Genomic DNA, 9,631 nt, shown 5'->3' with positions numbered 1-9,631 from the left:
TATTGCATATAAATACTTGTGCATGCTCAGAGCTGTCTTTAAATACTTTCATTAATTAGTTTGCATGGCCAGATTTTTCTAAAAAAAGATCATTCAGTGTTTCTTATTTGTCCTTTTAATAGTCATATGAAAACGTTACAGTGCACAAAACCAGGACAGTTATGTTTAACGGAACGCACAGCACATTTTGTAAAAGTTTTGGGTGAAATATGACCTTGTTTTGATGATTTGAAATGCAATTCTTCAAGGAGTGAGATCCGCACAATGGCTTCTTCTGTATCTGGATGTTTAAGTAACCGCTGTTTGCTTTATTCTCTAGAACATTTGACTCTTCTTCCATCAGATCGGTTAAAAGAGCTTCAGCTCGCATTCCTTTCATTTTTGTGTTTCGTCAGCTGAGGTGCCACATCAGACATGAGGAACTCTCACAAGATCGTGCCGATGGAAACACTTCAGGATGTTGGTCGTGACCTTTCTAGTGTACTTCCAAAGACAACGCGGGTCTTTCTTAGAGACACCTCTGGCTGACAGAGATAAAAAATTCAGAGATGTCAGAGAGCGTCAGCTCTCTGGGAAAATACCAGATTAAAGCAAATTACAAACAAACGCACAAAGCAAGATGGGTGGATTTCTGAAATCCACTTTTAACTTAAATTTTTCTTAATGTAAAGTCAATATTTAGCTATCAAAAAGCTTCTTTTATTAACTGAAATCATTAAGAGTTTGCTGTTACAATTATTTATTATTTTTAAAACATTTTCACTGCTGTAATTAAACTTTAAATCAGCATTTTGAAATGATTTCCTGTCAAAATTAAAGCAAAATACCTTATATTATAATAATTGTAATTTTTGTTTTCATTTATTCAATTCATTTCATTATAGTGTGCTGTATTAATATGCCTGTGTCTTTCGCGACAAGTTTTTTTCTGATGCTTAGGTTTCTGTGTGTACATGGGATGATACTTGAGATGGTTTTTGTAGCGTGTTCAACAACAACCCAAACAATACATCACTTTAAACTATTACAAATGTCAATAAAGGTCCCTTTTTCATAACTTTAAGGTTAAAAGTTTTTGAAGGAAAGGTCAAAGTCTCATCCTATTTTCATCCGCTTCTCCGGGGCCGGGTTCCTTGGGCAGCAGCTTTAGGAGAAAACCCCAGTCTTCCCTCTATCCAGACACTTCCTCCAGCTCCTCCAGGGGGATCACAAGGCATTACCAGGCCAGCCAAGAGACATAGTCCCTCCAGCGTGTCCTGGGTCTTCCCCGAGGCCTTCTCTCGGTGGAACATGCCTTGAACCACTCCCTAGGTAGGCGTCCAGGAGGGATCTGAAACAGATGCCTGAGCCACCTCAGCTGACTTCTCTCAATGTGGAGGAGCAGCAGCTCTGCTCAGAGATCCTCCCGGGTGTCAGAGCTCCTCTCCCTGTCTATAAGGGTGTGCCCTGCCACCTTACGAAGGAAACTCATTTCGGCCGCTTGAAATCGAGATCTTGTCCTTTCAGGCAAGAATCAGCACCTCCAAATCCGAGGCCATGGTGCTCCACCGGAAAAAGGTTGGAGGAAAGTCCTTAGCCCAGGTGGAGGAGTTCAAGTTGGGGTTTTGTCAGCCTGATCTCACGAGAAAACGTAAGTATTTTACGTTTTGGCAGTTTAGTGGCTAATTCGTACGAATTCATACGAGTTCAGTCGTAAGAAAATGTACGATTTTAAAAAGGAGGCGTGGCACCTGACCCCACCCCTAACCCCAACCGTCATTGGGGGATACGCACATCGTACTAAAATGTACGAATTAGATCGTACGAATTTGTACGAATTAGCCACTAAATGAAAAAGTTACGAATTGCCGTGAGATTGTGTTGGGTTTTGTTCACGAGTGAAGGTTCCTGCTCTCACCTTGAGCTTTGGAGCTTTGGGTCATGATTGAAAAAACAAGGTCAAAGTCCCATAATTGTAAAACATCAATACATAAAAACATAAATCACAAGAACCAGAAAGCTGCTAATTTACTGATATTTTTTTCAGAGCACTGTACAGTATTTGAAATACAGCAGGTTTCCCCCAGGTTTAGGTACTAAAGGACTTTGTTTTTAGGGTTAGGGTTAGGGCAAGTGCACTTATTTAAAGGTTAATGCTTTGGGCTGTTGCTTTTACAAAATGTATTGGAATGGATAGAGCTAAAACGTATATAAAACAAATGGTTGAGTAAGTACACAAGTAGCCTATGTAGGTTATATAGATGCATGTAGTGCACCACTTTGAACACAGCAGTAAATTAAAAACATCAGGTGAAAAGTACATGCATGACCTCCTGCTTATGCACATATTAAGGACACTTACTGTCCTGCTAGGCCACAGGAGAATCAGAAGTTGCTAAGTTTGTGTTTAAAGATGTATTTTCAACTGAAACTGAATATTAATAAGGGGCGGGTTTTATTTTTGTCCTTGTTGTTTCACTACAGTCAGCTGATAGTTGGAGCGGCTTTGCTAAGCATATTTTGCCCACAATGTCAAACTGAGGTCATCAAATTTCGATTAAATATTACCAAAAGAAAGCATTTTAGTCAGCTTTTATGTGGATTTATCCTTTTCAGGCTCAAATTAAATTTTAGAAACAGGCAAAATGTATGCTTATAACTGTTGCAAATCAGCAACGCCTGCCTTGAGAGGGTGAAGACTGATTTACACTTCTGCATCAAGCGCACACGTATGGTTCAGCGCAGCCTTCACGCAGTTGCATGGTCCTGGCCATGGCTGACTCGCACCTCTGAAAAAAAATTTTTAATTTATGAGAATTTATCACACGGGACCCCCACAGGTCCGGAGCAAGCTGAACTGGCGCAATAGGCAAACAACAAACAACGACAACATCGCCCTGAAAACAAAAATGAAAATAGAAGTGACCGGGGTTGGTGATGTCGCGGATGAAAGTGAGGACCACCCTTAGCGGCCGTCTAGGTCACCTCTATTGATGCCCTGGCCCCCCATCACGCATCATGTGTGTAGCGCAACTCTGTGATTGGACAGCTTGGTAGCTGTGACCAGTGTGGGAGGTGCTGAGAGCCGCGAGCCGTATGAAGCGAATGTTTACAAGTGTTGAGGCTTGTGAAGAAGCTCCAGATTTTTGTTTTGTGTTTTCCTTATGATTAATGTTGTTGCCCGTCCGCTGGCTCCTGCTTCTGAATGAGCGAGCTTTTGCTGCTTATACATGAAGGTAACATTCAGACAAAACAAAGCACCCGCGAAAGAAACTCGCCACAGAGGACAGTAAAAACCTTCTGCCAGCTAACGTTTGGAAAGTGTTATTGCAGAGCAACACAAACAGCACGCAGAACTAAATGCACAACTACACGCAAGGCAGGCGGCGTGGGTCACGCCGATCACTTGACGCAGAAGTTTCTGTGCTCGCCTGCTGATCCTGACGGTGGGTGTAAACAGCTTTTCATCTCGTTTTACGCTACAACAACTAAATGACAAAGTCTATTTAACTGTCCTACTAAAAAAAACTGCTTAAACCAGCCTAGGCTGGTTAGCTGGTTTTAGCTGGTCAGCCAGGCTGGTTTTAGAGGGGTTTTGGACATTTCCAGGCTGGGTTCCAGCCATTTCAAGCCTGGTCTTAACTGGTTAGGCTGGGAGATGTCCAGCTAAAACTAGCTTGACCAGCCTAGCCAAAACCAGCTATATCCAGCTTAAACCAGGCAGGTCAAGCTGGTTTTAGCTGGATTTAGCTTGTCATTTTTCAGCCTGACCAGCTAAGATCAGAGTGGAAATGGCTGGAAACCAGCCTGTAAATGGCCAAAACCCTTTTAAAACCAGCCTGGCTGACCAGCTAAAACCAGCTAACCAGCCTAGGCTGGTTTAAGCTGTTTTTTTTAGTAGGACAGTAAATAGACTTTGCTGATCAACCAGCTAAAACCAGCCAACCAGCCTCGGCTGGTTTAAGCTGGATTGTTCAGCAGGGCGATTATATTTTAATTACATTACATTTACATCGATGCTGTAAAAGGAACCGTAAAATGATGAAGTTTATCGATATGGGACGAAACACTAGCTGTGCATGTACTCTATTGAGCTAGGTTTTTTCCTACGGACGTCAATATAACTTCAGATGAACGTTCAGGAAAATATCTTGTTTTGTTCTCAACATAAAAAAGAAACTCATAAAGGTTTTGAACAATTCGAGGAAGAATAAATGGTAAGCATTTTTATTTATATATTGATTTGTGTGTACTATCCCTTTAAGAACAGCGAACCGGAGCTAACATCTCGTTTGTAGCCTACTCGCTCTCGGCAGTAGGCGATTTCGGACGCATCATTCTTACATAACACGTAAAAATGCCGCTGAAGTGACTTTTATGGCAGGAGATGATGTTCATGTGTTTACTTCTTCATATATCAAGATGACGGACTGGAAACACCACAAGCGAGAGTAAGTAGTAGCTACAGATGTTTTTGAATGGGACTTTGGCTGTAGGTTAAGTGAAACCGAAAACCGCGCCATTTTCCCCTCACAAAATATCCGTCGACGGATCGGTCGTAAATAAACGGTGATAGACCAGTCAATATCACGATATAAATAACTTTAGACCTCATTTAAATGTATTCATCCAATATTTGCAAAATGACAGGATTTATTTTATTATCACAGGGCCTCTGTTAACTGAATCTGAACATCCTCAATTTACATTAAATGTACGGTCATGTTAATGTTTTTAATGGTAATTAATAGATGAGAGTCTGTTTGGTCGCTGGTATGGCTCAATTTGATGGGTTTTGATTGAAAGCTCATGTCCTTTGTGTTTGTATTTTGATGCTCTGGGCGATCACAGTCATACAATTTCTCCCTCTCTGTGTGTAAACAAGAGAGGAGAGTTATGTAAATGAGTTGGAGTTACTAATTAATTAATTAATTAATTCCTCTTGATAAGACTTAATTTAGTGCTGTCATGAAATAAAGTGAAATAAGTGAGTGATAAAATGAGTTGTAATCAAATGTTTTTGTAAAAATAAAAGTACATTTGATTCATCTTCATATTTTGCAGATTCATTTTCGGAGATTGGGTCAGATATTCATATGCTCTGTGTAGAGGATTTACTGTCTGGATTGGACCGTGATAACAGACAGCAAATTTTTGAGTTAAGTCTTTGTTTGACATGATTTTTAATGTTGTCCTTTAGTTTGGTTGGGACATAAGTCACAGGCCAAAGTGCTGCCATCACTGATGTATTAGGCTTAATATTTCTAAGCCTTTGTATATCACTGCATACTAGTCTCTTGAAAAATATCTAGTCGAATATTATGTACTGTCTTCATGGCAAAGATAACAAAAATAAGTTAATAGAAATGAGTTGAAGTATTATGTTTAGAGATGTGTTCCAAAAATCTTTAAAAAAAACTGCAATTAGAGAAAAGTACTCACTGGCCACTTTGTTAGGTACACCTGTCCGACTGCTCATAATGCAAATTTCTAATCGGCCAATCACATGGCAGCAACCCAACGCATTTAGGCATGTAGACATGGTCAAGATGATCTGCTGCAGTCAAACTGAGCATCAGAACCGTGCAACCATTCAGAATCACAACCATCTCTAGGGTTTACAGCAGGGGTGTCCAAATTCGGTCCTGGAGGGCCGGTGTACTGCAGATTTAATCTCCAACTTGCCACAACACACAACAAACTAAACTTTGGCCCTCCAGGACTGAGTTTGGACATGCTTGGTTTACAAAGAATGGTCTTAAAAGAAGAAAATATCCAGTGAGCGGCAGTTCTGTGGACTCAAATGCCTTGTTGATGCCAGAGCTCAGAGGAGAATGGCTAGACTGGTTCCAGCTGATAGAAAGGCAACAGTAACTCAAATAAGCACTCGTTGCAACCGAGGTCTGCAGAAGAGCATCTCTGAACACACAACACGTCCAACCTTGAGGCGGATGGGCCACAGCAGCAGAAGACCACACCGGGTGCCGCTCCTGTCGGCTAAGAACAGGAAACTGAGGCTACAATTCACACAGGCTCACCAAAACTGGACAATAGAAGATTGGAGAAACGTTGCCTGCTCTGATGAGTCTCCATTTCTGCTGCCACATTCGAATGGTCGGGTCAGAATTTGGCATAAACAACATAAAAGCATTGGTCCATCCTGCCTTGTATCAGCGGTTCTGGCTGGTGGTGGGGTAATGGTGTGGGGGAGATTTTCTTGGCACACTTTGGGCTCATTAGTATCAGTTGAGCATGGTGTCAACGCCACAGCCTACCTGAGTATTGTTGCTGACCATGTCCATCCCTTTATGACCACAGTGTAACCATCGTCTGATGGCTACTTCCAGCAGGATAACTCACCATGTCATGAAAGCATGAATCATCTCAGACTGGTTTCTTGAACATGACAATGAGTTCACTGTACTCAAATGATCTTCACAGCCCCCAGAGCTCAACCCAATAAAGCACCTTTGGGATGTGGTGGAACGTTAGATTGGCATCATGGATGTGCAGCCGACAAATCTGCAGTAACTGTGTGATGCTATCATGTCAATATGGAGCAAAATCTCTGAGGAATATTTCCAGTAGCTTGTTGAATCTACGCCATGAAGGATTAAGGCAGTTCTGAAGGCAAAAGGGGTCCAACACAGTACTAGTAAGTTATACCTAATAAAGTGGCCGGTAAATGTATATACAGAGAGCAAATAATTCTGGAGGGCTTATAACTGTGACTTCATTTATATATTTATATAAAGACAGCGAGATTACCGCTCAGCCCAAGGCCTTTTGAATTCAATTATTTGTTCAGTTGTTTATTTATTTTCTCCTCATCATCTGTAGTGTCAGTAGACTTGACCTTATAAGGTCCTTGTGGTCTTGCACTAAGCCGGTTTCAGTGATAAGCTGTTTCGCTGTGTTGGCTCTTCTACTGCCACAGACCTTCATGATTTCTTGCATGTATGATTTTCATTTTCATCATGTTATCCTTTATCATATTCTACATTTCACTTTAAGATGCATGCGGTTACCGATATCCTGTGTGCCTCTTTCTGTGCGTTCACTAATATTGAAGCAGACCTGAGGTCATTTGAGGACCTTCTGCGTCTCACACACACTTTGAATCCCTTCATTACATCTGCCGTCTGCAGCTGTTGCCATATTTTCATCTTTGCAGTTGCATGTTAATTTAGCGAACGCCACTTTCCTCTGCAGTCTCAAGTGTGTGTTCCTCTGTTTGAAGCGGCAGGAGCAGATGCTGTGGAGCGTATATTTGTACACAGACTCCAGAAGCCGACATGATTATGAGGATTCTGCGTTCACTTTCATAATCACTATTACAAACCCTTATAAACAAGACTAATTATGTGTGCTGCTGAAAACTGGCATGTCTGATTACTTTTCTCTGTACTGATAAGAATTAAGGCTCTTTGTCTTGACTTGTGGAAGTTGAATAGATTAATGACGCTGTTGGTAATATCGAACTGGAGCATCACAAGTGCTTGTTTTCGGCTTAAAGTGACAAAGTTCGCTTGTTGTTGGAAGTAATTTTTTAAATCATTTGTTGTAGTTAAACTCTTTAATTCTTAAATGCTGGATTTGGTAACTAAAATGGGTGTGTGTGTGTGTGTGTGTGTGTGTGTGTGTGTGTGTGTGTGTGTGTGTGTGTGTGTGTATATATATATATATATATATATATATATATATATATATATATATATATATATATATACATACACACACACACAGTTGAAGACAGAATTATTAGCCCCCTTGAATTATTAGATTGCTTGTTTATTTTTTTCACAATTTGTGTTTAACGGAGAGCAGCTTTTTTCAACACATTTCTAATCAAAATAGTTTTAACTCATCTCTAATAACTGATTTATTTTATCTTTGTCATTATGACAGTAAATAATATTAGACTAGATATTTTTCAAGACACTTCTATACAGCTTAAAGTGACATTTAAAAGCTTAACTAGGTTAATAAGGTGAATTAGGCAGGTTAGGGTAATTAGGCAAGTTATTGTATTACGATGGTTTGTTCTGTAGACAATCGAGAAAAAAATAGCTCAAAGGGGCTAATATTTTTGTCCCTAAAATGGTGTTTAAAAAATTAAAAACTGCTTTTATTCTAGCTGAAATAAAACAAATCAGACTTTATCCAGAAGAAAAAAATATTATCAGACATACTGTGAAAATTTCCTTGCATTGTTAAACATAATTTGGGAAATATTTAAAAAAGAAGAAAAAAATTCAAAGGGGGCTAATAATTCTGACTTCAACTGTGTGTGTGTGTGTATATATATATATATATATATATATATATATATATATATATATATATATATATATATATATATATATATATATATATATACAGGGCTCGAAATTGCGACCATTTTGGTCGCATATGCGCCCGAAAATTAATCTATGCGACCTCATAATATATTTGGGCGCATTAGTGCGACTGCAGATAATGGTTGTAGTGCGACCTGTTTTGATTTTTTGTAAAAACATGCTGAATCGCTCTTCCCTGCCGCTATATTGGTTCATATTAGCTGTCATTCACTCAAGGTATTCCGCTGTCAGATGACAGGGAAGGAGCTTTTATGACCACGGGAAATGCAAACGGCAGAAGAGTAAAAACTTAAAGCACACAGGTTTGCAAACCCCACCTTAAATTGAGGTGCAGATGAGAGCATTCATGACACGTCACGTGGTGAATAATAATCCACCAGCTGAGATCAATCGAGTACGCGCTTCATGGAGAAGGCGCCCGAATCTCCATGCGTTGCATTCAGCATTCTGCGTGTTCAGCGCAAATGTCCGCTAAAAGTCAAGTCTAATACTGTACATATCATTGCCAAAGAAGCTCGCCTTTACTAAATTTACACTGAAACTGCGTCTCATAACAAACAGCGGTATTCCGCCGGTGGTCATCGCAAGAATCTTGCGCTGCCTGCTCATAAATTGGGTCGGCTGACTCGCCAGCTTTTCCACTAACACAGAAACATGAAGATCATCTCAGACTGAACCTTTAAATTGACACAAACTGAAACCAAAACTTTTAAAGAGTGATAGAAGTGAGACTTTACTTACTTTCTTTTGTCTGTTCTTTTTTGAGGTGTATATTATTTTTATTTTTTTATTTATTTACTGATGACTGCTTTGCAGCTTTCATCATTGAATTGAATGATTTATTATAATCTTTTGTTTGTTTTGTAGCAGAAATATTATTTATTAAATTGACATGCATATAAAAACAGCAGTACAAAGTAAATATTTCTTACTGCAATGCTTCATTTTTGTTTGATGCAAACTATACAGTTATTTTTCATAAAGTAACAGACTTTTTATAGCAGATAACCTACATTCATGCACATTCAAGGCAGTATCATAATGAGAAATGTAATTCATTTTTACTATTATTGTCATTTTCATCATCATTAATATTCTATAATTATTAGACATTCATTTTGGAATTATTGCACACAAATATCAATGTCTTCGCAGCATTAGTTAGATAGTTTTTTCTGGTTTTTGTCAGTCCTATTGATGTTGTTTTAAAATACAATAAATCCCTTAAAAAACAATTTGCAGCGGTGCTCAATCATTTTTGGTGGGTGCTCCTAAATTTTTTCTGGTGCTCC

At 39.3% G+C, this 9,631-nt stretch overlaps 1 protein-coding gene and 1 long non-coding RNA gene across 9 annotated transcripts in view; both read left to right on the top strand.

Annotated features, from left to right (window-relative positions):
• LOC100330650 (alpha-2B adrenergic receptor) overlaps positions 1 to 842 on the top strand; it is a 10,173-nt gene extending 9,331 nt beyond the window's left edge. Inside the window, exon 4 of one of the 2 annotated variants that reach the window (XM_087271427.1) lies at positions 320 to 842. In XM_087271427.1, the coding sequence (XP_087127553.1) occupies positions 320 to 321 (2 nt within the window). In that variant the 3' untranslated portion in view covers positions 322 to 842. The other variant, XM_087271426.1, reaches the window with a different exon arrangement.
• Positions 843 to 4,269: 3,427 nt separating this feature from the next.
• Positions 4,270 to 9,631, top strand: part of LOC141376479 (uncharacterized) — a 79,773-nt gene continuing 74,411 nt past the window's right edge. For 4 of the 7 annotated variants that reach the window (XR_015501587.1, XR_015501591.1, XR_015501592.1 and 1 more), the window contains exons 1-2: positions 4,270 to 4,430; positions 5,044 to 5,148. This is a non-coding gene — a long non-coding RNA (uncharacterized LOC141376479). The remainder of the gene's footprint in view (positions 4,431 to 5,043; positions 5,149 to 9,631) is intronic. The other 3 variants (XR_015501590.1, XR_015501588.1, XR_015501589.1) reach the window with 1 other exon arrangement.

Source organism: Danio rerio, chromosome 10, assembly GCF_052040795.2.
Source record: "Danio rerio strain M-AB ecotype USA chromosome 10, GRCz13ab, whole genome shotgun sequence".
NCBI classification, from domain to species: domain Eukaryota; kingdom Metazoa; phylum Chordata; class Actinopteri; order Cypriniformes; family Danionidae; genus Danio; species Danio rerio.
The sequence above is the reverse complement of the archived record's forward strand: the minus strand, read 5'-3'. Positions and strand labels throughout refer to the sequence as shown.